The 27,500-nt window shown below is 50.6% G+C and overlaps 4 protein-coding genes across 22 annotated transcripts in view; 3 read left to right on the forward strand and 1 right to left on the reverse strand.

Annotated features, from left to right (window-relative positions):
• psmd3 (proteasome 26S subunit, non-ATPase 3) overlaps nucleotides 1-3,925 on the forward strand; it is a 4,464-nt gene extending 539 nt beyond the window's left edge. Inside the window, exons 2-12 of the mRNA XM_035615840.2 lie at nucleotides 337-527; nucleotides 729-869; nucleotides 949-1,085; nucleotides 1,199-1,389; nucleotides 2,011-2,114; nucleotides 2,253-2,367; nucleotides 2,485-2,604; nucleotides 3,014-3,117; nucleotides 3,204-3,359; nucleotides 3,524-3,574; nucleotides 3,693-3,925. Coding sequence (XP_035471733.1) covers nucleotides 337-527; nucleotides 729-869; nucleotides 949-1,085; nucleotides 1,199-1,389; nucleotides 2,011-2,114; nucleotides 2,253-2,367; nucleotides 2,485-2,604; nucleotides 3,014-3,117; nucleotides 3,204-3,359; nucleotides 3,524-3,574; nucleotides 3,693-3,770 — 1,388 coding nt within the window. The 3' untranslated portion in view covers nucleotides 3,771-3,925. The remainder of the gene's footprint in view (nucleotides 1-336; nucleotides 528-728; nucleotides 870-948; nucleotides 1,086-1,198; nucleotides 1,390-2,010; nucleotides 2,115-2,252; nucleotides 2,368-2,484; nucleotides 2,605-3,013; nucleotides 3,118-3,203; nucleotides 3,360-3,523; nucleotides 3,575-3,692) is intronic.
• Nucleotides 3,926-6,275: 2,350 nt separating this feature from the next.
• LOC118289481 (granulocyte colony-stimulating factor) lies at nucleotides 6,276-10,409 on the forward strand. Its single transcript, XM_035616533.2, has 5 exons — nucleotides 6,276-6,579; nucleotides 7,837-8,009; nucleotides 8,093-8,203; nucleotides 9,055-9,186; nucleotides 9,269-10,409. The coding sequence occupies exons 1-5, from the start codon at nucleotides 6,555-6,557 to the stop codon at nucleotides 9,467-9,469; spliced, it is 642 nt and encodes a 213-aa protein (XP_035472426.2). The 5' UTR covers nucleotides 6,276-6,554; the 3' UTR covers nucleotides 9,470-10,409.
• A 1,274-nt stretch (nucleotides 10,410-11,683) lies between these two features.
• Nucleotides 11,684-24,259, reverse strand: samd14 (sterile alpha motif domain containing 14). 5 transcript variants are annotated; one of them, XM_047328278.1, is made up of 11 exons: nucleotides 23,958-24,258; nucleotides 23,491-23,540; nucleotides 14,486-14,643; nucleotides 14,278-14,394; nucleotides 13,999-14,188; nucleotides 13,774-13,873; nucleotides 13,565-13,633; nucleotides 13,341-13,482; nucleotides 13,086-13,208; nucleotides 12,801-12,956; nucleotides 11,684-12,489 (listed from the first exon to the last, which is right to left on the reverse strand). In XM_047328278.1, exons 2-11 carry the CDS (start codon nucleotides 23,525-23,527, stop codon nucleotides 12,334-12,336), a joined length of 1,248 nt encoding a protein of 415 aa, XP_047184234.1. In that variant the 5' UTR covers nucleotides 23,528-23,540; nucleotides 23,958-24,258; the 3' UTR covers nucleotides 11,684-12,333. The 5 variants fall into 5 exon arrangements, with proteins under 5 accessions (XP_047184234.1, XP_035470541.1, XP_047184232.1 ...); XM_035614648.2 differs by having other exon boundaries at nucleotides 23,491-23,596; XM_047328276.1 differs by lacking the exon at nucleotides 23,491-23,540 and having other exon boundaries at nucleotides 23,958-24,259.
• A 565-nt stretch (nucleotides 24,260-24,824) lies between these two features.
• Nucleotides 24,825-27,500, forward strand: part of arhgap27l (Rho GTPase activating protein 27, like) — a 19,325-nt gene continuing 16,649 nt past the window's right edge. For 6 of the 15 annotated variants that reach the window (XM_035614649.2, XM_035614662.2, XM_035614663.2 and 3 more), the window contains exons 1-2: nucleotides 24,847-24,948; nucleotides 25,453-25,621. The gene's annotated coding sequence lies outside the window, so the exon portion shown is untranslated. Of the gene's footprint in view, nucleotides 24,949-25,452; nucleotides 25,622-27,500 lie in introns of all 15 variants that reach the window. The other 9 variants (XM_035614650.2, XM_035614658.2, XM_035614655.2 and 6 more) reach the window with 6 other exon arrangements.

The following is a 27,500-nucleotide window of genomic DNA, read 5'->3' on the forward strand; positions in this document are numbered from 1 at the left end:
ATAATAAAGTACGATGTTTTTTTGACCTGGTGTTTTCGTCACCTCCTCATGAAACATAATGTGTAATATTGTACAAGTTACGAACAAATACAAACAAAAGAAACGTGTTTCTTCATGGAAGTTTTTACTCAAGAAACATGTTGACATCACAGACCTGCTCGACGTCACGGCGTCATGACGTCACGACCGTTGGTTCTGTTGGACTTTTGTTTTATGATATAAAACAGAATCTGCAGCTATAATTGTTCCAGTCGCCGGTATTTGTTTTGAATCAGTTGAACGTCTCCTGAACCCTGGTCCACATCAGACCACATGAGACTCTCTCTCCGCCCTCAGACATCAAGGAGCACGTGAAGCAGATAGAGAAGGCCGTGTCGGGGAAGGAGCCTCGCTTCGTCCTTCGTGCTCTGCGGGCGCTGCCGTCCACCAGCCGCCGTCTGAACGCCGTCGTGCTGCACAAAGCCGTGAGCGGCTTCTTCACCAACAACGCCGTCACCAGGGACTTCCTGCTAGGCTTCCTGGAGGAGGTGAGTGCTGACCAATCATCTGTTGTTTGAACCAAGGAGTCGATCATCAGCAGATTATTGATCGTAATGATTGATTGACGTTTGGGCTTCTGAGGATCTGCAGTCGATGTCTTTCTAATCATGAATCTTTTCTGCGTCTGTTCGATAAACTGAAACCTGATCAGATCGTCAGTATTGATCCGCCTGTCACTCTGTCTGTAGCCGATGGAGATGGCAGACGGAGACGTCCAGTTCCGTCCGAGGACGGGGAAGGCAGCGTCGGCTCCTCTGCTGCCGGAGGTGGAGGCGTATCTGCAGCTGCTGCTGGTCGTTCACCTGACCAATAACAAGAGATTCACCGAGGTGTGTGTGGGTTTCTCTGTGTATGTGTGTTATGACAAACATAAGCGCATGGTTGATGATGATGTCAACGATGTTTCAGGCTCAGAAAGTGTCAGACGACCTGCTGCAGAAAATCGCCTCAAAAAACCGAAGAGCTCTCGATCTGGTCGCCGCCAAGTGTTACTACTATCACGCCAGAGTGTACGAGTTCCTGCAGCAGTTTGACAACATGCGCAGGTACACACACACACACACACACACACACACACACACACACTCTCACACTCACACTCACGATGCACCTGTGGACTGTAGGTCAGACTGACGTCTACCACGTTTGACTCTTTCAGTTTCCTCCACACTCGTCTCCGCACGGCGACGCTGCGTCATGACGCAGACGGTCAGGCGGTTCTGCTCAACCTGCTGCTGAGGAACTACCTGCTGTTCAACCTGTACGACCAGGCAGAGAAACTTGTGTCTAAGTCCGTGTTCCCTGAACTCGCCAACAACAATGAGTGGGCCAGATACCTGTACTACACTGGTGAGAAACACACACACACACACACACACACACACACACACACACACACACACACACACACACACCTGTACTACACTGGTGAGACACACACACCTGTACTACACTGGTGAGACACACGCACACACACACACACCTGTACTACACTGGTGAGACACACGCACACACACACACACCTGTACTACACTGGTGAGACACACGCACACACACACACACCTGTACTACACTGGTGAGACACACACACACACACCTGTACTACACTGGTGAGACACACGCACACACACACACACCTGTACTACACTGGTGAGACACACACACACACACCTGTACTACACCAGTGAGCGCGCGCGCACACACACACTTGTACTACACTGGTGACACACACACACACCTGTACTACACTGGGGAGACACACACACACACACACACACACACACACACACACCTGTACTACATTGGTGAGACATACACACACACACCAGTGAGACTATATAAACATAAATATAAAAGTCTTGATGAAACTTTTATCACTGATGTTTCATTTATTATTTTAAAATTTCTTTGATCTGAAACCTTGTTCCTTGTCGTATTGATTTTGATTGGCCCCTGACCTGTGACCTGCAGGGCGGATCAAGGCGATCCAGTTGGAGTACACTGAGGCTCGCAGGACTCTGACCAACGCTCTGAGGAAAGCTCCTCAACACACGGCTGTGGGATTCAAACAGACGGTCAGTCATTGATCAGGTCTCTACATGAACAGTTATTGATCAGGTCTCTACATGAACAGTTATTGATCAGGTCTCCACAGTTATTGATCAGGTCTCTACTTGAACAGTTATGATCACTTATTGATTACCTCTGATCAGGTCCACAAGCTGCTGATCGTGGTCGAGCTGCTGTTGGGAGAGATTCCTGACAGACTCCAGTTCAGACAACCGTCACTCAAGAGGTCACTGATGCCCTACTTCCTGCTCACACAGGGTCAGTGCACGCGCACACACACACACACACACACACGCACACACGTGAAATCAACGCGTGTGTGTGTGTGTGCGCGTGTGCGTGCGTGTGCGTGTGTGTGTGTGTGTGTGTGTGTAGCTGTGAGAACAGGGAACTTGGCCAAGTTCAACCAGGTGTTGGATCAGTTTGGGGAGAAGTTTCAGACCGACGGGACGTACACACTCATCATCCGCCTGAGACACAACGTCATTAAGACCGGTGAGCCACCAACAGGCCACGCCCTCTCTGACATCAAACAGGTCACATGGGTGGCTGTTTCACCCTGAATATATATATATATATATATATATATATATATATATATATATATAGTGAGAGTGGACTTCAGGTTCCACTCTCTGATGAACGACACGCAAGAGTTTTTGAATCAGTGGTGCTTCACCACGGCTGTGTGTTCAATGACGGAGGGAGAACTCATCTTTCACTCTGTGTTTATGACCTGATTTATTCTGGTTTTCTGTTATTTTGTTGTATGTTTTTTTTTCTCATTTCATTTGTAGAGGACCGTGATGTTCTCTTGTAAATCTTAAATAAACATTGTGTTTTACAAATCAAATCTCTCTCTCTCTCTCTCTCTCTCTCTCTGTGCGCGCGCGCGCGCGCCCAGGTGTGCGGATGATCAGCCTGTCGTACTCTCGTATCTCTCTGGCCGACATCGCTCAGAAACTTCAGCTCGACAGTCCAGAGGACGCAGAGTTCATCGTTGCCAAGGTAACAAAGATTAAAAATGAAAACTCACGACGAGCACCTGAGACGAATCGTTGTGACGAGAGGCGTGTTGTGTCCGTGTTGTGCAGGCGATTCGTGACGGCGTGATTGAGGCGAGCATCAACCACGAGAAGGGCTTCGTCCAATCAAAAGAGACCATGGACATTTACGGCACCAGAGAACCTCAGCTGGCTTTTCACCAGAGGATCAGCTTCTGTCTGGACATACACAACATGTCTGTGAAGGTAACACACACACACACACACACACACACACACACACACACACACACACACACACACACACACACACACACACACACACACACACACACACACACACACACACACACACACACACACACACTCAGGTGTGAGTGAACTAATCTGTTACGTGTTTCCTCCTGCAGGCGATGAGGTTTCCTCCTAAAGCTTATAACAAAGACCTGGAGTCAGCAGAGGTAACACACACACACACACACACACACACACACACACACACACACACACACACACACACACACACACACACACACACACACACAGAGCATGTGAAATCAGCCCCTGATGTGTGTTTAGGAGCGTCGGGAGCGTGAGCAGCAGGACCTGGAATTTGCCAAGGAAATGGCCGAGGACGACGACGACAGTTTCCCGTGATTTCGCTGTGCAGACCACCTGTGCAGACAGGAAGTGGTGTGTCGCGCGCTGATGTTAGATCATTTATTACCCATGATGCCCCTGTGTGTGTGTTCTCTCATGTAATCCTTTGTTGTTTCTCTCACTGAGACAAATAAAAAAACTCACTTTGTTTACTTGGTTGTTTACATGTTTTTTTTACATGTGGTCGGTGTGGAGCACAGCGCCCCCGTCAGGTGAAGCTGTTAGTTTCACATGTCTTTTATCCATCAGCCTTAATTAACCAGAGGCTCAGATGTTGTTCCTATGGTAACTGATGAGTCATCATTGCTGACATTTATATCGTATAAAGTTTGACAGATTTTCTGATCTGAATCCAGAACATGAGTGTGGACTATCTGTTTTCATCACAACATAAATCATATTAAAATCAATGTTCAACTTTATTTGTATTATGCCAAATCACGACATACATTGTCTCAAGGCTCTTTACATAGTGAAGTCAATATTACAATATTACAAAGAAACACAACAAATATGATCTTTTACTTCCTGTCAGAACTCTGAACTGGATCTTTTCACAGAAACATCCTGACGTGATGAATCACAGTCGTCGGTCAGGAAGTGACTCATGACTGGACCAGTTCTTCATCCTGTTGAGATCAGATGGTTCCGATGTTCTGATAACAAGGTTCCTCACAGTGGAGCTGGAGGACGAAGTTATGTCATACATGAACTATATGATCAGATCATGTTTCTCTGAGGTGTTTAGTTCAATGACCTCAGTCATCAGGTCTTTATGTCTTGAAGACGTCCTGAAGTTCGACTGTATATAAAGACGATAGGCTCATAACATTTCTCACCTTGTCCTATTTTTATTTCCATAGAAGGTTTTGTATACTAAGTAGCGATGATGTGAAGATGTATTGAAGAGAAGTCCGCCGACACCGTGTTTGATCGTATATAAGGGTTTATTACAAAAAGACCAGCATCAATACAAGCCCTGCAGAGCTTGGAGAGCATCCAGCCAAAGGAACAACTCTCTAGACACTTTGTAAAACATAGACCTATATAGGACTTCAAAAGGTTATATGCAACATCTGGTCAGGCAAGGTAAAGAGAAGATTAGAGGGGGTTTCAAATGAAAGGTCAAAAGGTTATCAAGAGGCCCCTAACGTAACCATCCAAAGTTCAAATGCTGTGGCCCCCATCAACTACTATCATTACATATGTTGACGAAAATACACCACAAAGGTCAGGTCAGAAGGTTAACGAGTATGTAATAGCATATATATTATTAAATCTTCTGATCTTGTGATTGTTTTGTCTACAAGGTTCAGTTTACTGTGTCTGAATCTAATAATCAATATTATTTCTCTTAGTCTTCAGTTTATTATAATTGATTGATTCTTTACCTCATCACAACTTTAATGTTCTACAACCGACTGCCTGAATCCAATTTAATACAAGGACATAGATTACTATTGATTATTAATGTATTTAGAGATTATGAATTATTATCATTTTAAATCATTTTTGTAAAAGTATTTAGTTACTGTAGAATTTCATCTGCAGCAGGAAGAGGAAGTAAAACATGAAAACTCCTGTTGAATCACAGTTTGTCCAGGATGACGACACAGGAAGGAAGTGACACACACACACACAGCAGGTTCTGTGTGTGTGTGTGTGTGTGTTAGAGAGACAGAGAGAGAACTTCAATGCGCCGGATAAAGTTATTACAGGGTCTTTATGAATAAGTTCTTCACCTGTTTCTATTGAACAGTATATTTGTGACCTATCGTCAGTGTTTATAATGATATGTTTCATGTTGCTCCCAGAGAGAGACACCGTCACCTCCGACAGTCACATGACCTGTCAGGACTTCATTCACCATGTACTTACTTTATACTTTAAATAGTTATTTATTTATGTTGCAGCATATGAGATGCAATGTGTTGATTTGAACCAGTGATACACTGATAAGTCTTTTCAGAGCCTCACCACTTTGATCCACTTCAGCTTTATGATTTTACTTATATTTATAAATATCTTTATTTTCACTAATGTCAGTGTCAAAGACCAAACTGTATTTAATATTGTAAAATTAAAACAAAGGTAAAGAGCCACATGTAGTTTGTCCAATAGACGAGCTGATGAGCATGTCTTATTGTATGTTTACTGAAGTACAGCAAATATGATCTGTGTCCATGATGGATTAAAAATAAATTAAATCTTTTATGACGTGAGATTCAAGTTGAATTCAACTTTTTAACGGTGATGAATAATTTGTATTTTGGATGTTGATAGTTAACTAGATGTCACAACATCATCAATTTCTAATGTAATGTAATGCAAATTAATTTCTGGCTGCATGCGACTCTGTTATGAAACCATTTCTAATATGTCCACGTGTTTTCATGAAATGCATTCATGCCCCACATAAAAAAACAATCGTTAGAAGTTCAAGAATTTGTATTTATTTAAATAATATCAAAGAGAATAAAGCATGTTACTGAGACCCCGGGTCACGTGGTCCCGGGTCCTGGACCAGGTCTGACGTCGAGACAGAGGTGTGAGGTCACGTGTCGGACTCTTGACGCAGCCGTTACGCAACAAGTTTTCTGAAGCTTCGACACTTCGGGATTTGTAGGATGACTCCGCGGTGAGTCGCTGCTCGTCAATGGAAAATCCCGCGGAGACGCAGATCGCGGATAAAAACCTCAAAGCTCCGCAAATGGAAGTTAAATCCGATTTTGGCGCGTTTGGTTGCGGACAGACACCGAGAGCCAGAGACCGACAGCCGCCATGACAGCCCGGGTCTCCCCGACAGGTAAGACCGTCAGAGAAGCACGTGTCAACTCAAACTAACCATTTAGAAAATGTTCCTTTCTGTCAAAAGGAAACATCTGCTCAGCTGCTCACCTGAGACCGGCAGGTATGGGGGGTGATCACTGCCAGCTGGTATGGGGGGTTGTTTGTGCCACAGCTGTGGTTTCGGACATTCATGTTCCCCTCAGGATGAACTGGAGTCACTCTGCTGATCAGATCTGATCACCGCCCCCATCGGGCTCAGCTGTGTTCTGAGCTAATGTTAGCATGTTATCACGCTTAACTACGATGTTAAAGATGCTAATTTGTCAAAGCACCACTGTGTCTAATGCTGCTTTCACGTGGTATCGAAATTATGATAAATACCAGTTGCCGACTTGCAAATTACACATGAACGTCAAGTCGTAATCACGAGCGGGAAACTCTGAGATCATTTGAGTTCCCGAGTCGGGACCAGAACCTTCCAGCATGGGGGAGAAGACGACAGATTCAGTGATGGATGATACGAGACTCTAGATTTTTTTTTTTTTAAAGATATTTTTCTTGCGTTTTTATGAAGGTACAGTGGTTATAGGAAAGGGGAGAGAGAGCGTGGGGAGCAAATGACCAGGGTCGGGATCGACGGTCGACCGCAGGAGGACTCCAGCCTCCGGTGCTACCAACTGAGCTAACCGACGCCCCGACTCTAGGTTTTTAACAGTGCAACAAATATTATCTGTTGGTTGTGTAGATGATTTTAATCTGTAATCTTTGTTCACTCAACTTGATATAGACCAGTGATCTTCATCATTCCCTCCTCATCAAGTATACGTCAGTCTGCCAGCCCGGTGCAGATTTATTACATCAGCCATTTCGCCACTTTTTCAATTCGTTCCACCAACAAAGCTCTTGAATGTGACATTCTCGTAATACCGACTTCACAAGTAGGACGTACAATTTACCGACTGGCACGTGAAAGCAGCATGAGTCCAGAATCCTAGAGCTACTAACGCTCCTGAAGACTCTTATTTTGGTAGATTTCTCCAGTAGATGTGTACGGTGATTAATATGTTTACATTTTACACTTTAGTAAATTTATTTGTTTTTATCATGATCACACTCTGAACTTACCTGTTGTTGTTTCCTCCTGTTGTAAGCGAACACGTTTCCATTCACTGTGAAATTGTCTAATCTTATTTTGACTTTTTATTCATTTGATCACACAAATATTAAATATTGCTTCCTGACAGTATTGACCCTCCATTCATTTTCCCTCCAGCCACCGCTCTACTTCACTGCTTCCTGTTTGTAGTTTTGGTCCAATCGGCTCCCATCAGCCCGGCGTCCGACTCTCCCCCGGCGTTCAGGGAGGCGGCCGAGCGAGTGAAGATGCTGGTGGAGAAGATCCTGAGAGACCTCCCCGCCGCGCACGCCACTGTCATCAATACAGAAGTAAACAACACATCTGATTGGCTGACAGCTCGACTCCTGTTCTTCTTTTTCATGTGTTGATAACCTCTTCCCGTCTTCCTCAGGGTTTGACCCTCGACCCCTCCACTCAGACCACAAACCTGCAGATGATGGTGACCTCACTGGGCATCCCCAACATCCCCGTCCTCAAACCTCTGTCGGAACGCTTCACACTGGTCAGTCTGCAGGGTTCTCAAGGAGGTTCTGGAAGCCCTTGACATGGTCTTAGTGGTAGAGATTAGAGTTTAGAATTTCCTTAAGTCTTGGATTCTTTCAAGCCTTGAGGAGGTTCTAGGTTCTATGGGAGCACATTGAGTCCTCAAGGTGGTTATAGAGTTAAGTTTCATGAGAAGTTTTTTCAGAGGTTCTAGGGAGTGCATTTGGGTTCCTGATGAGTTTGTGGAACGTTATTAAAACGGTTCTAAGGTGACATCTTTAGTCCCTTGGGATGTTCTGAGGATCTTTGATGTGGTCCCTCTAGTGACTGGGGGTTTCATTCACTTCTGATGTCATCTTGTACGACTGCGATTTTCCTTTTGTATGATGTAAATCTTGAGGATTTCAGGGGTTCAGGGTCCTGTGTTGTTCAGAAGGTTCTACCTTTAGGTCTAGGAAGATCTAGGAGTAACTTTAGTCATCCTGAGGGTTTTTGTTCATTTAGCTGGAACTCGAGGTTTTTGAGCTTTTTTGGGTAACTCCCAAATGACAGACAAGATAAGATAATATATCTTATATATAGATATACCTTTATATAGATATACCTTTATCCGTCCCACAATGGGGACATTTGGGCATTACTCATAGTATTGTAGAACCTTGGGGGTCCATCGAGTTCTTGTGGTGGTTCTGGGAGTTCCTTCAGGAGATTGTGGGAGTGACTGGGAGTTTGGGTTTCCATCAGATGGTGTCAATGGTTCTAAGGTCAATGAAGAGATGTCTGTTGGTTTTTTTCTGTGTGCACGAATGGAACTGTACATCTCCGCCCTGTTTCACTCTGTGACTTCATGTGATGTGTCGCCCCCTGCAGGACATGTGTGTGAGTCGTATGTCTGCCGGCGGTCGGTTGTACCAGGGGCTTCTGGGAGTTTTGTCTGAGCGGCTGAGCGGACTGACAGACCTGCAAGCCGACGTCAGAGACCTGCTGACACACATCCGCAAGGTAACACACAACTGAGATGAAATCACTGCTGTGGACAGCATCGTCTGTGATTGGCTGCTCACACGTCTGTCTGTGGTTTCAGATGAAGGAGGCCACTCAGATCGGCGCCGATAGTTCGGATGAAATCCAGAGTCTGGATCTGGCCTCTCGTCTCCATGGTAACTACGAGGTGCAGGTGGCGGTCCACGTGACGCTGACGCAGCTTCGCTCCTTCTGTCACGACCTGATCCGCAGTCTGAGAGCTGTCGCCGCCTACAGGCTCCGCGCTGCAGGCACACTCTAGGCCCCGCCCACCATTAACAACTTCGAGGACACAGGGGAAAAAACAGGACAAGTTGGACAGAGTTAAAGCCGATAAAAAAAATAGGTCATGGCTTCAACACAGGTAGACTTCACCTGCAGTGGATCATGGGAGAAACAAAGTCCAACACAAATGAGACAGATAATGAGGAAATCTGATTCTCTGAGTTTAAAGTTTGAACAGAGAAGAACGAGAGAACAAATCTGCTGCCGTCCTGAACTTTTCCTACTTCTCATGATGTTGCTCTCACATTTCAGATTATGTGATTACACAACAGGAGTCGACATGTTTTATCTTGAATCAGGATTTTCTGGCGGCTCCATGAATTAGAAACATCCCAGGATGTTTTTTATCGAGGCAGTCAACTGTGAACGTTTCCTCTGAACTTTGGATGTTTCAGTTCTTTGTGTCGCAACTCGTCGACCTCGTCCATCAGGATCAAACCTCCGACTTCAGGAATGTGACGGTTCAGAGACGCAGGTCTGAACCTGCTCGACCTGAAATTCTACTGCTGCATCAGCAGATTAATAGATGAATATTTATTGATTATATTTATGAATAATTCTGATCAGACTTGATCAGTGACCTGCAGGTTATTTATTATTTTATTTATTACTGATATTTATTCAATATTTATGGTGAATTATTTATTAGTTTGTGTGAAGTTTTATGAAGATTTGTCAACCTGTGACCAATAACTGTTTATAAAGATGATCAGCAGTGATGATGTCAGAGCCTGACCCACGACTGTTTGTCTTCTGCACTGTTTACATTTCTATTCACCTTCTGTACATAAACATATTCTTGTTTTTATATTTTTCTCAGAGCAGAGATGATGTCAGAGCAGTGATGATGTCAGAACAGAGATGATGTCAGAGCAGTGATGATGTCAGAGCAGAGATGATGTCAGAGCAGAGATGATGTCAGAACAGGGATGATGTCAGAGCAGTGATGATGTCAGAGCAGTGATGATGTCAGAGATGATGTCAGAGCAGGGATGATGTCAGAGATGATGTCAGAGCAGAGATGATGTCAGTGCAGTGATGATGTCAGAGCAGAGATGATGTCAGTGCAGTGATGATGTCAGAGCAGAGATGATGTCAGAGCAGTGATGATGTCAGAGCAGAGATGATGTCAGAGATGATGTCAGAGCAGAGATGATGTCAGAGCAGAGATGATGTCAGAGATGATGTCAGAGCAGTGATGATGTCAGAGCAGAGATGATGTCAGAGATGATGTCAGAGCAGTGATGATGTCAGAGCATTGATGATGTCAGAGCAGTGATGATGTCAGAGATGATGATGTCAGAGCAGAGATGATGTCAGAGCAGTGATGATGTCAGAGCAGAGATGATGTCAGAGCAGTGATGATGTCAGAGCATTGATGATGTCAGAGCAGTGATGATGTCAGAGATGATGATGTCAGAGCAGAGATGATGTCAGAGCAGTGATGATGTCAGAGCAGAGATGATGTCAGAGCAGTGATGATGTCAGAGCAGGGATGATGTCAGAGCAGTGATGATGTCAGAGCAGAGATGATGTCAGAGCAGTGATGATGTCAGAGCAGTGATGATGTCAGAGATGATGTCAGAGCAGTGATGATGTCAGAGCAGTGATGATGTCAGAGGCGTCTCACCCTGTTGGTACCTGATTTATAAACTTTATTTATTTATATTTATTCTTGACTTTTGTTTGTCAGAGATTGGATTTTTTTTCTTGATTCGTGTGCTTTGATCTCAAAGAGAATAAAAACATTTCGCTGTCACTTTTCTTCAACTTCCTGTTGTCTCAATCGAACATCTTGAGGCTGAAGCTCTGGTCCTGTTACAGAATGCCTCTATGATGCTAACGCTAGCATAAGCAGCTATTCATCACACTATCAGACACAACTATCTCTGTCTCCAGAGGTGAAAACTGTTTAATTCCACTGCATGCTAACCAGCTATCCGGGACCCGTCTGCTGCTCAGAGGACGAATTACAACCTCTGGCATAGCTAATGCTAACATTGGCTGAGGTAAACAGCTGCTAATGATAACGCTAGCTGTATAGCAACAGTAAAAAACTTCCAGCAGCTTTTAAAGTTCCTTTGTGATAAAACTGAAGCATCCTCACACTGTCAGGGGTCAGGTCACACTTCCTGTTTGTTCCTTCAGCTGTTTCCTGTTGTCTTGCATTTCAAACAAGGCGCCCGAAAGCTCAGAGAAATCTTTTTATTTCAAGTTTTTGATGATGTCACATCAGAGATAGACCTGACGATGCGTTCAGGTGGTTCTTATGGAACAAAGAACTCACAACCTTGAAAAATTTACATTTTTGGCGAAAATTTTTTTTTTTCTTCAGGTTCTGAAATTCAGATAAAAACTGAATCCTACTCACGTGACTGTCTGTGACCAGGGTCACGTGACAGTCTGGTCGATTTTTTTTTTTTAATTAAATAGCACATCCTGGAATTTCCAACCACATAAACAGATAAAGTAAAACATTAAAATGTTTTATTTGTTTACAGATTAAATATGAAATAAATGTATTGTGACCTTTCTTTGCTTCCATACTTTCCTCAGCGCACATTGTTTCACCTTGACACCGCAGTGCATTGTGGGACACTCTGGACGTCTTAGCTCTAAACATGACGGTGGCTCCGAAGGACCAAAGACCAAACTGAGGACTTTGGTTCATTATCAGGATTTTATCCACTGATGATAATTAATAGATTTATGTTTGTGATGTCATCGTAGAAACATTAGGAGTGGAGAAGTTTGGTCCTCAGGGGCCACCATAGGATTCAGATGACTTCAGGACATCAGGTCGTAACCCTAAGTTGTTGTCTCCCCCCCTGGTGGTGGTCTTCAGGTCCTGCGCTGCTCCTGTTCTCTCCTCCGTTGTTTCTCTTTCTGTTTCTCCAGTTTGTCCAGAGCTTTCTTCTCCTTCTCTGCTGCGCTCTGCAGCTCTTTGATGCGACGCCTCAGGACGTTGCGATCGGACGAGCTGAGCATGCCCAGATCCTGCAGGGGTCAGAGGTCAGAGGTCAGAGACATTAGTGACAGTAGCACTTCTAGAGTCTGTAGACGAGGGTTAAAATGTTTTTCAACCCTTTTCTCACGATCAATAAAAATATACAGTTTAAATAAACTTCACTTAATAGACACTGAACTGTACCACTACTGTAACTGTACTGTAACTGTTTACTACAACTGTACTGTTATTGTTACGTACTGTGACAGTTCACTGTACTGTTACTGTAACTGTACTGTTACTGTACTGATACACTGTTACTGAGCTGAGCTCAGACTGCTTTCATCCTCATCATCCTCACCTTCAGCTTGTTGCCGTCCATCTGTAACAGCTGATGTCCGTCGACGTCTCTCGCACTGAATTCTGGGACATATTGCTCCATGTTGAGTCCAGTGAGCCAATGACAAACCTGCTGCGTCGTCCATGAGGTCACGACACAGGACGGGTCGTCACCGGGCTGCAGGGGGGGAGGGGGTCATTCATGTGGCCTGTGTTTGATTGGCTGGCAGGTGTGCGTGTGTGTGTGTGTGCGTGCGTGCGTGCGTGTGTGCGTGCGTGCGTGCGTGCGTGTGTGTGTGTGTGTTACCTCATCAGATGACTGGGACAGGGTGTGGTACGGGTGAGAGGATCTGGAGGACGAGGAGTCGACAGCAGGTGAAGAAGAGGAGAAGGTGTGAGGAGGAGAGAACTCCTCACTGAGGGTCGACTCCTGCAAACACACACGTCCTTTATTTCTTTTATAACACACACACACACACACACAGACACACACAGACAGACAGACAGACAGACAGACAGACAGACAGACACAAACTCTCACACACACACAGAGCGTCTGGACCTGAGACTGAGACTTGCGGGGACCGGGGGCCTTGGGGGAGCAGGGGGGCGTCCCAGACGAGGACACTGACCCTCGTCCTTCAGTGAACCAGGAGAACGGGACGAAGGATCCAGAAGAGCGAGGCGGACTCTCGGACATCTCCCTGAGGTCAGAGGTCAGAGGTCAGAGGGGTCATCACAGACCTTAGATGTAAGTTTTGTATGTGATGTGTGATTTGTACCAACCTGCTGCCCACAGACAATCTGTTGGATTTATCTTTCCTCACCCGGATGTATGAACGTCTCAGAGTCACCCTGACACCCACACACACACACACACACACACACACACACACGGTCATTAACCACCGTGTGATCCATCAGCCAATCACAGTGGACTCATTGTCTGTCGTCTGCTGTGTGTGTGTGTGTGTGTGTGTTTGTGCATGTCTCACCCCAGGTCCAGGAAGCGTCTCTTTGTTTTCTTGTCAAAGACGACAGTCGGACTGCCGGGATCAGCTGGACTGGTGTCCCGACTCCTATCAGATACCAACACTGTCACACACACACACACACACACACACACACACACACACACACACACACACACACACACCTGTTCACACCCCAATGTGTGTGTGTGTGTGTGTGTGTGTGTGTGTGTGTGTGTGTGTGTGAACCTTCGCTGTCGGGCCTCTTGTTCCTCCTCATGTAGACCGGCGAGCCGTCGGAGGAGGAGGGGCAGGATTTGCATGTGGGGCTGCTGGGTGTCACCAGTGCCTCCTGAGACGTGGTATTGGTCAGCTGGTGGTACCGCCCCCGTGGGGGAGCAGCCAATGACACGCCTGCGTCCTCTGGAGAGCGACGCACCTGATGAGTCAAAGTGAAGCGACAGATTGTTTTTGAGGTTATGATGTTCTGTGTTTGTGTGACCTGTCCTGAGCTCTGATTGGTCTCACCAGCGACGTTTCGAAGGAGAAGGCGGGGCTTCGAGCAGAAAGCAGTGAATCAGGAGAGGGGGAGGAGCCTCGCATGGCCAGGTGGAGAGGTGAGCGCGTGGAGTGTAAAGGACTGTCCTGAGTGTACACACACACACACTCAGCCGTCAGAGTCTTAATAACGGCATGACATTAAAATACGTTGATACTGAATCAGGCGATTCTTGACCTGTGACGTGACGAGGCCGTCGTCTCCCTCCGTCGAGCTCACGCTGTCCCGGTAACGGGACCTAGAGGGGCGGTGCCTCCGGGCTTTGACGGACAGCTGGGCGCGGCCTTTCTGGATGGTGTTGTCCAGCAGCTCGGTCTCTGGGACCTCGTTCAGGTCTGAAACAACACATCATCATCATCATCATCATCATCAGTAGCAACCCGTGGGGTTTCAGTCAGGGCATTCAGTAACGAACCTCCCCTCCCACACACACACACACACACACACACACGCACGCACACACACACACACACACACACACACACACACACACACTGTGCATTATGACAGTATTCTCCTGCAGCATCAGCACCAGATCTTCAGTTATGTCACTCAGCAACCAGATTTTACACGAATTACACGGATTCATAAAGAATATCGTCAATATTAGTGCACCGCCTTCAGTTCAATAATAATGGTAATATGCTTATTATGTGTCATCAATACTGACACACAGCATCACCATCTACTGCCTAAACTCCAGCAACCAATCAGATACAACCATAAAAAAATGATGTGTAAAATAAAATAGACCTACCACAATAACTTTATCTCTCCTAAACAGTAAGAAGTAACAATCACTCGTTACTTGTAAATCAAATCCATCCTCTGATCATTTCTGATGAGACGTTCAATGACGTCCTGCAGTTGCGCGTCCTGCTTCAGATGAATGAGCTCCTCCTCTGTGCAACAGACGCCAACAGACGCCAGTGGGTATTCAAAAGCAAACTCAGCCAGCAGACTAGCTCGTTCTGCTCGGTGCTAGCTGTTAGCCAGTCACAGCGGTCGTAGCGACCCTCAGTGAAGGGCCTTGGTCCGCCCGTCCAGCTGAGTTCACTCACATTGCTCACAACCCGCCAAAGCTTCAAACTTCGTTGATGACATCAGCGGGGCTAGTGCCGACACATCGCTGGGCCCGTGGGGTGTTCTGTCACTATGCATCAACATTTCATTGGCTGATGACACACGTCAGTCAGAGTTATAATCAAACGGGAAACCACAGCTTCAACGAGAGGCTAGAAGTTCTACTAGTGCTGTAATGCGTTTAGGTGACGTGGAAAATCTGCTCTCTCAGCCTCACAAACAATAACCATCTTGTTCTGGAAATATTATCGTAGCGTACTGAAAAAGTAATTGAATTCAGACACGTTCAGACACAATATAATTATGAAAAAAAACATATCTTTTTGATTTTGTCAGCCCACCAGTGACATCACCCACCTTCATCCTCATCACCCACCTTCATCCTCATCATCCACCCTCGTCCTCATCATCCTCATCATCCACCTTCTTCCTCATCACCCACCTTCATCCTCATCATCCTCACCATCCACCCACATCCTCATCATCCCCATCGTCCTCATCATCCACTTTTGTCCCCATCGTCCTCATCGTCCTCATCATCCACCTTTGTCCTCATCATCCACCTTCACACAGTCAGTCTGTTCATTCAACCATGAAGATTTGAACCAGAAAAATCTAGAGACAAGGTGAGAGGAGGGAGGTGAGAGGAGGGATGAGGGAGGTGAGAGGAGGGAGAAGGGAGGTGAGAGGAGGGAGGAGGGAGGTGAGAGGAGGGAGGAGGGAGGAGGGAGGAGGGAGGTGAGAGGAAGGATGAGGGAGGTGAGAGGAGGGATGAAGGATGAGGGAGGTGAGAGGAGGGAGGTGAGAGGAGGGAGGAGGGAGGAGGGAGGTGAGAGGAGGGAGGAGGGAGGAGGGAGGAGGGAGGAGGGAGGTGAGAGGAGGGAGGAGGGAGGTGAGAGGAGGGATGAAGGATGAGGGAGGTGAGAGGAGGGAGGTGAGAGGAGGGAGGTGAGAGGAGGGAGGAGGAAGGTGAGAGGAAGGATGAGGGAGGTGAGAGGAGGGAGGAGGGAGGAGGGAGGAGGGAGGAGGGAGGAGGGAGGTGAGAGGAGGGAGGAGGGAGGAGGGAGGAGGGAGGAGGGAGGTGAGAGGAGGGAGGAGGGAGGTGAGAGGAGGGATGAAGGATGAGGGAGGTGAGAGGAGGGAGGTGAGAGGAGGGAGGTGAGAGGAGGGAGGAGGAAGGTGAGAGGAAGGATGAGGGAGGTGAGAGGAGGGAGGAGGGAGGAGGGAGGTGAGAGGAAGGAGGAGGGAGGAGGGAGGTGAGAGGAGGGAGGAGGGAGGTGAGAGGAGGGAGGAGGGAGGTGAGAGGAGGGAGGAGGGAGGTGAGAAGAGGGATGAAGGATGAGGGAGGTGAGAGGAGGGAGGTGAGAGGAGGGAGGAGGGAGGTGAGAGGAGGGAAGAGGGAGGAGGGAGGTGAGAGGAAGGATGAGGGAGGTGAGAGGAGGGAGGAGGGAGGTGAGAGGAGGGAGGAGGGAGGAAGGATGAGGGAGGTGAGAGGAGGGAGGAGGGAGGAGGGAGGAGGGAGGTGAGAGGAAGGATGAGGGAGGTGAGAGGAGGGAGGAGGGAGGAGGGAGGTGAGAGGAGGGAGGAGGGAGGAGGGAGGTGAGAGGAGGGAGGAGGGAGGTGAGAGGAAGGATGAGGGAGGTGAGAGGAGGGAGGAGGGAGGTGAGAGGAAGGATGAGGGAGGTGAGAGGAGGGAGGTGAGAGGAGGGAGGAGGGAGGAGGGAGGTGAGAGGAGGGAGGAGGGAGGTGAGAGGAGGGAGGTGAGAGGAGGGAGGAGGGAGGTGAGAGGAGGGAGGTGAGAGGAGGGAGGAGGGAGGAGGGAGGAGGGAGGAGGGAGGAGGGAGGTGAGAGGAGGGAGGTGAGAGGAGGGAGGAGGGAGGTGAGAGGAGGGAGGTGAGAGGAGGGAGGAGGGAGGAGGGAGGAGGGAGGAGGGAGGTGAGAGGAGGGAGGAGGGAGGAGGGAGGTGAGAGGAGGAAGGAGGTGAGAGGAGGGAGGTGAGAGGAGGGAGGAGGGAGGTGAGAGGAGGGAGGAGGGAGGAGGGAGGAGGGAGGAGGGAGGAGGGAGGAGGGAGGTGAGAGGAGGGAGGTGAGAGGAGGGAGGTGAGAGGAGGGAGGAGGGAGGAGGGAGGAGGGAGGTGAGAGGAGGGAGGAGGGAGGTGAGAGGAGGGAGGAGGGAGGAGGGAGGAGGGAGGTGAGAGGAGGGAGGTGAGAGGAGGGAGGAGGGAGGAGGGAGGAGGGAGGAGGGAGGTGAGAGGAGGGAGGAGGGAGGTGAGAGCTGGGATGAGGGAGGAGGGAGGAGGGAGGTGAGAGGAGGGAGGAGGCAGGTGAGAGGAAGGATGAGGGAGGTGAGAGGAGGGAGAAGGGAGGTGAGAGGAGGGAGGAGGGAGGAGGGAGGTGAGAGGAAGGATGAGGGAGGTGAGAGGAAGGATGAGGGAGGTGAGAGGAGGGAGGAGGGAGGTGAGAGGAGGGAGGTGAGAGGAAGGATGAGGGAGGTGAGAGGAGGGAGGAGGGAGGTGAGAGAAGGGAGGAGGGAGGTGAGAGGAAGGATGAGGGAGGTGAGAGGAGGGAGGAGGGAGGTGAGAGGAAGGATGAGGGAGGTGAGAGGAAGGATGAGGGAGGTGAGAGGAGGGAGGAGGGAGGTGAGAGGAGGGAGGTGAGAGGAGGGAGGAGGGAGGTGAGAGGAAGGATGAGGGAGGTGAGAGGAGGGAGGAGGGAGGAAGGATGAGGGAGGTGAGAGGAGGGAGGAGGGAGGTGAGAGGAGGGAGGAGGGAGGTGAGAGGAGGGAGGAGGGAGGAGGGAGGTGAGAGGAAGGATGAGGGAGGTGAGAGGAAGGATGAAGGAGGTGAGAGGAAGGATGAGGGAGGTGAGAGGAGGGAGGAGGGAGGTGAGAGGAAGGATGAGGGAGGTGAGAGGAGGGAGGAGGGAGGAAGGATGAGGGAGGTGAGAGGAGGGAGGAGGGAGGAGGGAGGAGGGAGGTGAGAGGAAGGATGAGGGAGGTGAGAGGAGGGAGGAGGGAGGAGGGAGGTGAGAGGAGGGAGGAGGGAGGAGGGAGGTGAGAGGAGGGAGGAGGGAGGTGAGAGGAGGGAGGAGGGAGGTGAGAGGAAGGATGAGGGAGGTGAGAGGAGGGAGGAGGGAGGTGAGAGGAAGGATGAGGGAGGTGAGAGGAGGGAGGTGAGAGGAGGGAGGAGGGAGGAGGGAGGTGAGAGGAGGGAGGTGAGAGGAGGGAGGAGGGAGGTGAGAGGAGGGAGGTGAGAGGAGGGAGGAGGGAGGAGGGAGGAGGGAGGAGGGAGGTGAGAGGAGGGAGGAGGGAGGTGAGAGGAGGGAGGTGAGAGGAGGGAGGAAGGAGGTGAGAGGAGGGAGGTGAGAGGAGGGAGGTGAGAGGAGGGAGGAGGGAGGAGGGAGGTGAGAGGAGGGAGGAGGGAGGAGGGAGGTGAGAGGAGGAAGGAGGTGAGAGGAGGGAGGTGAGAGGAGGGAGGAGGGAGGAGGGAGGTGAGAGGAGGAAGGAGGTGAGAGGAGGGAGGTGAGAGGAGGGAGGTGAGAGGAGGGAGGAGGGAGGAGGGAGGTGAGAGGAGGAAGGAGGTGAGAGGAGGGAGGTGAGAGGAGGGAGGAGGGAGGTGAGAGGAGGGAGGTGAGAGGAGGGAGGAGGGAGGAGGGAGGTGAGAGGAGGGAGGAGGGAGGTGAGAGGAAGGATGAGGGAGGTGAGAGGAGGGAGGAGGGAGGAGGGAGGTGAGAGGAAGGATGAGGGAGGTGAGAGGAGGGAGGAGGGAGGAGGGAGGTGAGAGGAAGGATGAGGGAGGTGAGACGAGGGAGGAGGGAGGAGGGAGGTGAGAGGAGGGAGGAGGGAGGAGGGAGGTGAGAGGAGGGAGGAGGCAGGTGAGAGGAAGGATGAGGGAGGTGAGAGGAGGGAGGAGGGAGGTGAGAGGAGGGAGGTGAGAGGAGGGAGGAGGGAGGTGAGAGGAGGGAGGAGGGAGGTGAGAGGAGGGAGGAGGTGAGAGGAGGGAGGTGAGAGGAGGGAGGTGAGAGGAGGGAGGAGGGAGGAGGGAGGTGAGAGGAGGGAGGAGGGAGGAGGGAGGAGGGAGGAGGGAGGTGAGAGGAGGGAGGAGGGAGGTGAGAGCTGGGATGAGGGAGGTGAGAGGAGGGAGGAGGGAGGAGGGAGGTGAGAGGAGGGAGGAGGCAGGTGAGAGGAAGGATGAGGGAGGTGAGAGGAGGGAGAAGGGAGGTGAGAGGAGGGAGGAGGGAGGAGGGAGGTGAGAGGAAGGATGAGGGAGGTGAGAGGAAGGATGAGGGAGGTGAGAGGAGGGAGGAGGGAGGTGAGAGGAGGGAGGTGAGAGGAAGGATGAGGGAGGTGAGAGGAGGGAGGAGGGAGGTGAGAGGAGGGAGGTGAGAGGAGGGAGGTGAGAGGAGGGAGGAGGGAGGTGAGAGGAGGGAGGTGAGAGGAAGGATGAGGGAGGTGAGAGGAGGGAGGAGGGAGGTGAGAGAAGGGAGGAGGGAGGTGAGAGGAGGGAGGTGAGAGGAAGGATGAGGGAGGTGAGAGGAGGGAGGAGGGAGGTGAGAGGAGGGAGGTGAGAGGAGGGAGGTGAGAGGAGGGAGGTGAGAGGAGGGAGGTGAGAGGAAGGATGAGGGAGGTGAGAGGAGGGAGGAGGGAGGAAGGATGAGGGAGGTGAGAGGAGGGAGGAGGGAGGAGGGAGGTGAGAGGAGGGAGGAGGGAGGTGAGAGGAAGGATGAGGGAGGTGAGAGGAGGGAGGAGGGAGGTGAGAGGAGGGAGGAGGGAGGTGAGAGGAGGGAGGAGGGAGGTGAGAGGAAGGATGAGGGAGGTGAGAGGAAGGATGAGGGAGGTGAGAGGAGGGAGGTGAGAGGAGGGAGGAGGGAGGAGGGAGGTGAGAGGAGGGAGGAGGGAGGTGAGAGGAAGGATGAGGGAGGTGAGAGGAGGGAGGTGAGAGGAGGGAGGAGGGAGGTGAGAGGAGGGGGGAGGGAGGTGAGAGGAGGGAGGGGGGAGGTGAGAGGAAGGATGAGGGAGGTGAGAGGAGGGAGGAGGGAGGTGAGAGGAGGGAGGAGGGAGGTGAGAGGAGGGAGGAGGGAGGTGAGAGGAGGGAGGTGAGAGGAAGGAGGAGGGAGGTGAGAGGAGGGAGGAGGGAGGTGAGAGGAGGGAGGAGGGAGGTGAGAGGAGGGAGGAGGGAGGTGAGAGGAGGGAGGTGAGAGGAAGGAGGAGGGAGGTGAGAGGAGGGAGGAGGGAGGTGAGAGGAGGGAGGAGGGAGGTGAGAGGAGGGAGGTGAGAGGAGGGAGGAGGGAGGTGAGAGGAGGGGGGAGGGAGGTGAGAGAAGGGAGGAGGGAGGTGAGAGGAGGGAGGTGAGAGGAAGGATGAGGGAGGTGAGAGGAAGGATGAGGGAGGTGAGAGGAGGGAGGAGGGAGGAGGGAGGTGAGAGGAGGGAGGAGGGAGGTGAGAGGAAGGATGAGGGAGGTGAGAGGAGGGAGGTGAGAGGAAGGATGAGGGAGGTGAGAGGAGGGAGGTGAGAGGAAGGATGAGGGAGGTGAGAGGAGGGAGGAGGGAGGTGAGAGGAAGGATGAGGGAGGTGAGAGGAGGGAGGAGGGAGGAGGGAGGTGAGAGGAGGGAGGAGGGAGGTGAGAGGAGGGAGGTGAGAGGAAGGATGAGGGAGGTGAGAGGAGGGAGGTGAGAGGAAGGATGAGGGAGGTGAGAGGAGGGAGGAGGGAGGTGAGAGGAGGGAGGAGGGAGGTGAGAGGAGGGAGGAGGGAGGTGAGAGGAGGGAGGTGAGAGGAGGGAGGAGGGAGGTGAGAGGAGGGAGGAGGGAGGTGAGAGGAGGGAGGAGGTGAGAGGAGGGAGGTGAGAGGAGGGAGGTGAGAGGAGGGAGGAGGGAGGAGGGAGGTGAGAGGAGGGAGGAGGGAGGTGAGAGGAGGGAGGAGGTGAGAGGAGGGAGGAGGGAGGTGAGAGGAGGGAGGTGAGAGGAGGGAGGAGGGAGGTGAGAGGAGGGAGGAGGGAGGTGAGAGGAGGGAGGAGGGAGGTGAGAGGAAGGATGAGGGAGGTGAGAGGAAGGATGAGGGAGGTGAGAGGAGGGAGGAGGGAGGTGAGAGGAGGGAGGAGGGAGGTGAGAGGAGGGAGGGGGGAGGTGAGAGGAGGGAGGGGGGAGGTGAGAGGAAGGAGGAGGGAGGTGAGAGGAGGGAGGAGGGAGGAGGGAGGTGAGAGGAAGGATGAGGGAGGTGACAGGAAGGATGAGGGAGGTGAGAGGAGGGAGGAGGGAGGAGGGAGGTGAGAGGAGGGAGGAGGGAGGTGAGAGGAAGGATGAGGGAGGTGAGAGGAGGGAGGAGGGAGGTGAGAGCTGGGATGAGGGAGGTGAGAGGAGGGAGGAGGGAGGAAGGATGAGGGAGGTGAGAGGAGGGAGGAGGGAGGAAGGATGAGGGAGGTGAGAGGAGGGAGGAGGGAGGTGAGAGGAGGGAGGTGAGAGGAAGGATGAGGGAGGTGAGAGGAGGGAGGAGGGAGGTGAGAGGAGGGAGGAGGGAGGTGAGAGGAGGGAGGAGGGAGGTGAGAGGAGGGAGGAGGGAGGTGAGAGGAAGGAGGAGGGAGGTGAGAGGAGGGAGGTGAGAGGAGGGAGGAGGGAGGTGAGAGGAGGGAGGTGAGAGGAGGGAGGAGGGAGGTGAGAGGAGGGAGGAGGGAGGTGAGAGGAGGGAGGAGGGAGGTGAGAGGAGGGAGGAGGGAGGTGAGAGGAGGGAGGTGAGAGGAGGGAGGAGGGAGGTGAGAGGAGGGAGGAGGGAGGTGAGAGGAGGGAGGTGAGAGGAGGGAGGAGGGAGGTGAGAGGAAGGATGAGGGAGGTGAGAGGAAGGATGAGGGAGGTGAGAGGAGGGAGGAGGGAGGTGAGAGGAGGGAGGAGGGAGGAGGGAGGTGAGAGGAGGGAGGAGGGAGGTGAGAGGAAGGATGAGGGAGGTGAGAGGAGGGAGGAGGGAGGAGGGAGGTGAGAGGAGGGAGGAGGGAGGTGAGAGGAAGGATGAGGGAGGTGAGAGGAAGGATGAGGGAGGTGAGAGGAGGGAGGAGGGAGGAGGGAGGTGAGAGGAGGGAGGAGGGAGGTGAGAGGAAGGATGAGGGAGGTGAGAGGAGGGAGGAGGGAGGTGAGAGGAGGGAGGAGGGAGGAGGGAGGTGAGAGGAAGGATGAGGGAGGTGAGAGGAAGGATGAAGGAGGTGAGAGGAAGGATGAGGGAGGTGAGAGGAGGGAGGAGGGAGGTGAGAGGAAGGATGAGGGAGGTGAGAGGAGGGAGGAGGGAGGAAGGATGAGGGAGGTGAGAGGAGGGAGGAGGGAGGAAGGATGAGGGAGGTGAGAGGAGGGAGGAGGGAGGAAGGATGAGGGAGGTGAGAGGAGGGAGGAGGGAGGTGAGAGGAGGGAGGTGAGAGGAAGGATGAGGGAGGTGAGAGGAGGGAGGAGGGAGGTGAGAGGAGGGAGGAGGGAGGTGAGAGGAGGGAGGAGGGAGGTGAGAGGAGGGAGGAGGGAGGTGAGAGGAGGGAGGAGGGAGGTGAGAGGAGGGAGGAGGGAGGAAGGATGAGGGAGGTGAGAGGAGGGAGGAGGGAGGAAGGATGAGGGAGGTGAGAGGAGGGAGGAGGGAGGAAGGATGAGGGAGGTGAGAGGAGGGAGGAGGGAGGTGAGAGGAAGGATGAGGGAGGTGAGAGGAGGGAGGAGGGAGGTGAGAGGAGGGAGGTGAGAGGAGGGAGGAGGGAGGTGAGAGGAGGGAGGAGGGAGGTGAGAGGAGGGAGGTGAGAGGAGGGAGGAGGGAGGTGAGAGGAGGGAGGAGGGAGGTGAGAGGAGGGAGGTGAGAGGAGGGAGGAGGGAGGAAGAAGATCTTCAGATCAGGAGGAAACAGCTGCTGAGATGTGAACTTCTGTCTGGATGTTGAAATGTCAGAAGAACTCGTGGGTGGAATCTTCTGGGATGTAAGAGGACGACGTCCAGGAGGCTGCTGGGCGGCAGAGTACAATGACGTCAGAAGCTCGGTGGTTTGATCACCGGCTCCACCAGTCTGTGTCCTTTAGCAAGACACCAAACTAAAGTGTTCTGGTGCTGAATGTGTTCGTTGACTGTGGGCGGAGACAAAGTGACTCACCGAACACGTTGTCTGCATCGTCCAGGCCGGCGGACATGGCTCCGCTGTTACTGCACCGACACCAAACCACAGGAAGAGACAGGAAGTCAAAGACTCCAGTGAAAACCTGATGACAGCGGCTGAGTCAGACTATGGCAGCAGAGAAGGGCCAGAAAGATGATCTGGTTTCAAATCATCATTTAGTGTGAAATACAACTGAAGTGAAACTAGTTCTGTGATGATGTGGTATTGGATCGTGTTGAGGTAAACAACATTCACATCTGAACCAGCTGCTCCTCAGACAGGGTGGAGACACACACACACACACACATACACACACACCAACACACACACACACACACACACATACACACACACCAACACACACACACACACACACATACACACACACACACACACACACAGACACACACACCAACACACACACACACACAGGTAAAGACAGGTAAACAAACAGATGAACTCACCTCTCTCTCTCTCTCTCTCTCTGTCTCTGAACGTTGTCATGGCGCGTCTCTCTCTCTCTCCCTCTCTCTCTCCCACCAGCCGGTGGACGAGGACTGACACTCCCGCGGCTCCTCTCCGGCCGCTGACGGTGCGAGCTGCGGCCGCAGGATGCTCTCCTCTCCCGGGACTGCGAGGCTCGTCGCTCCGCTGACGGCTGCTGCAGAGCCGGAGGACGGAGGGAGGTTCACCGCCTCAGAATCCTGCAGCAGCGAGGAGGTGTGGGGGGGGGCTGATGGGAGAGGAGGGAAGGGAGGGAGGGCTGATGGGAGAGGAGGGAGGAGGCGGGGGGGGGCGATGGGAGAGGAGGGAAGGGAGGGAGGGCTGATGGGAGAGGAGGGAGGAGGCGGGGGGGGGGCGATGGGAGAGGAGGGAAGGGAGGGAGGGCTGATGGGAGAGGAGGGAGGAGGCGGGGGGGGGCGATGGGAGAGGAGGGAAGGGAGGGAGGGCTGATGGGAGAGGAGGGAGGAGGCGGGGGGGGGGGGGGGGGGGGCTGATGGGAGAGGAGGGAGGAGGCGGGGGGGGGCGATGGGAGAGGAGGGAAGGGAGGGAGGGCTGATGGGAGAGGAGGGAGGAGGCGGGGGGGGGGGGCTGATGGGAGAGGAGGAGGCAAGGGGGGCAAAAGAGACAGCGGAGGAAAGTGACGTGTGTGAGATGTTTAGAAGATTCATGTTGTGTCACGTGATTAATCGTTTATTCTTTTTAAGTTTTAATACAATGAGTCTGCAGCAGCAGCAGCTGCAGCCAGGGGGCGCTGTCGACCTGCAGGTCCGAGCACGTTCTGTCAAACAGGATGTAAAGTCAGGAGGGGGGAGGGGGGGCGGTCGGGATGGGCGGGGCCAGAGAGAGAGAGGGAGAGAGAGAGAGGGAGAGAGAGGAACCTGTTTGTGTGGATCTTCCTTCAGGAACAGAAGAGAACAACAGCAGGATGATTCGATCTGACTTCAACTGCAGGTAAAACAGTCCGTGTGTGTGTGTGAGTCTGTGAGTGTGTGTGTGTGTGTGTGAGTGTGTGTGTGTGTGTGTGAGTGTGTGTGTGTGTGTGTGAGTGTGTGTGTGTGTGTGAGTGTGTGTGTGTGTGTGAGTCTGTGAGTGTGTGTGTGTGTGTGTGAGTGTGTGTGTGTGTGTGTGAGTGTGTGTGTGTGTGTGTGTGTGTGTGAGTGTGTGTGTGTGTGTGAGTGTGAGTGTGTGTGTGTGTGTGTGTGTGTGTGAGTGTGTGTGTGTGTGTGTGTGTGTGTGTGTGTGTGTGTGTGTGTGAGTGTGTGTGTGTGTGTGTATGTGTGTGTGTTTGAACTCTGTGATCAGTTTTGTCTCATTGGTTCAAACTTTTTCACTGAAAAAACCTGAGAAAATAAATATACATTGTTTGATCTAAATCATGGGGACTGCGAGCTGACATGTATATTACAGAGAATGATTGTGTGTGTGTGTGTGTGTGTTGCCTGGAATGTGTTGCAGGGTGTGTTGCATTCAGGCGCTGTCCTACATGAAGCCTCTGAGTCCACTCAGGTTTCGTGTTTGAAAAGTCTGAAAAGATAAAACGAAGAAACGAATCGATTCTGCTTCTGTTTTCTTCTACAGCTGCGATCTGAGGTCAGGTGGTACACAACTTTGTATACTCACTAAAGTACGTGTTTCCTTCTCCACTACCATGCTATATACTGTTTATATATACTATACTTTATGATATATACTGTAGATATAAATTATACTATATAATATATACTGTAGATATGCTATACTATAATATATACTCTATATATACAGTATATAATATATACTGTATATATACTATACAATATAATATATACTGTAGATGTTACACCCTTTGTTAACATACAAACTTGTCATTTCACGTTTCAAGCTGTTTTTAATAATTCTCTTCGTACTATATCATTTTTTATAACTGCATCATTGTCTGTATTTAAATGTCACCTTCATAAATCCTGTTTTTTCTCCTTCAACAAACTCAAAACTTTGTTCTCAAGTTACTGATTTTAATCTTTTCTCACTTGGAAGCATTTCGTGCTTAAACTTGAAAAGTGCTATATGAATAGAACGGTTATATTATAACATAAAATATATTATCAATTATCATCATTTATCACAAAAACTGGAGAAAGTAAATGAAATGTAGAAAATATTCTAACCCTAAAATGCTGTGTGATGAAAATGCAGCAGCTGCACTGATCCAATAGTTCTTATCGTTTTATAATTTTTACAGAAGGACATAAATAAGTAAATTACAAATCTCCACAACCTGTAAGTCATATATGTACATATATATGAATGTATCTGTGGACAAACATTGGATCCAAATAAGAAATAATTTCACATTGTATTTAAATGTGAACCAATATGTTATGTATTTTAACATTTACTGTCTAATACTGTGTAATATTTTATATTTATATTCATTATTCTTCTATATTTTGTGACTGACACCTGCAGCTGTATTAGTGTTGGAGATTAATTTCATCAGTAATGAATCTATATCCTCAGAATGTTTCCATATATGTCAAGTGGACATATATATATGTATATATGATATATATAACGTATATCACCTCGTACATGTTTGGGGTCATTTAGTATTTTACCGATTTTTGGGGAGAAGTTTTTCGGGTCCTTGGGGAGGTTCCAGGGGGGTGTTGCTATGGTTACCTGCAAATTACAGATTTATTCAGAATGTTGGTTAAATGCCTGACATGAACTCTGTCTTCAACAGACACCTGATAGCCAATCAGAGAGCAGGATTCTCTGTTGTCAAATGAAAGCAGGATTTGCTGTGTTCTCCGTACATTCCTCCGAAGCCACGCCCACACACACGGGGAAAGGTCTTGATTGGTTGTTTACTTTATGATGTCACATGACACACTGAGAAACAGTTCACTTCTCTGACATTCTCCTTTAAATTCTTCATCTCGTCTGATTGGTCAACGGGCGTGTCCGGCCACAGGCACTCACCTCGGTTTGATGATTGACAGCTCAGTTTATTTTTTCACACACTTCAGTCCTGTGGTCGAACAGGGTGTGTGTGTGTTTCATACCAGCCTGGTGGGGTGGGTGTGGCTAAGAGACAGAGACAAACAGAGAGAGAGCAGGGGGGGTAGTTCCAGCATATCAGAGTGTGACACACACACACACACACACACACACACACCTGAAACACGCCTGCCTCAGGTGTGTGTGACTCAGAGCGACTCTTAAAGGGCCAGTCAGTGATATGATTTGATTTATTGATCGTTTGCTGCATGAAGTCAATCAATAACTGAGCATCTGATGAGGGGGCGGGGCCAGAAGACATGTTTGTGTGACATAATCAGGCCTCAGTTATTGATCCGTGTTTGATCAGTCGAGGTGAACGTTCAGACTAACACACTATTGTTTCTGTACAAAGACAGGAAACACACACGCACACACACACACACTGTGATGTCACTGAGGGGTGGAGTCCACACAACCTTGTGGGTGGGGTTTACAGCAGACAGGAAGAGCAGACACTT

Source organism: Scophthalmus maximus, chromosome 17 (genome assembly GCF_022379125.1).
Source record: "Scophthalmus maximus strain ysfricsl-2021 chromosome 17, ASM2237912v1, whole genome shotgun sequence".
Taxonomy (NCBI): Eukaryota; Metazoa; Chordata; class Actinopteri; order Pleuronectiformes; family Scophthalmidae; genus Scophthalmus; species Scophthalmus maximus.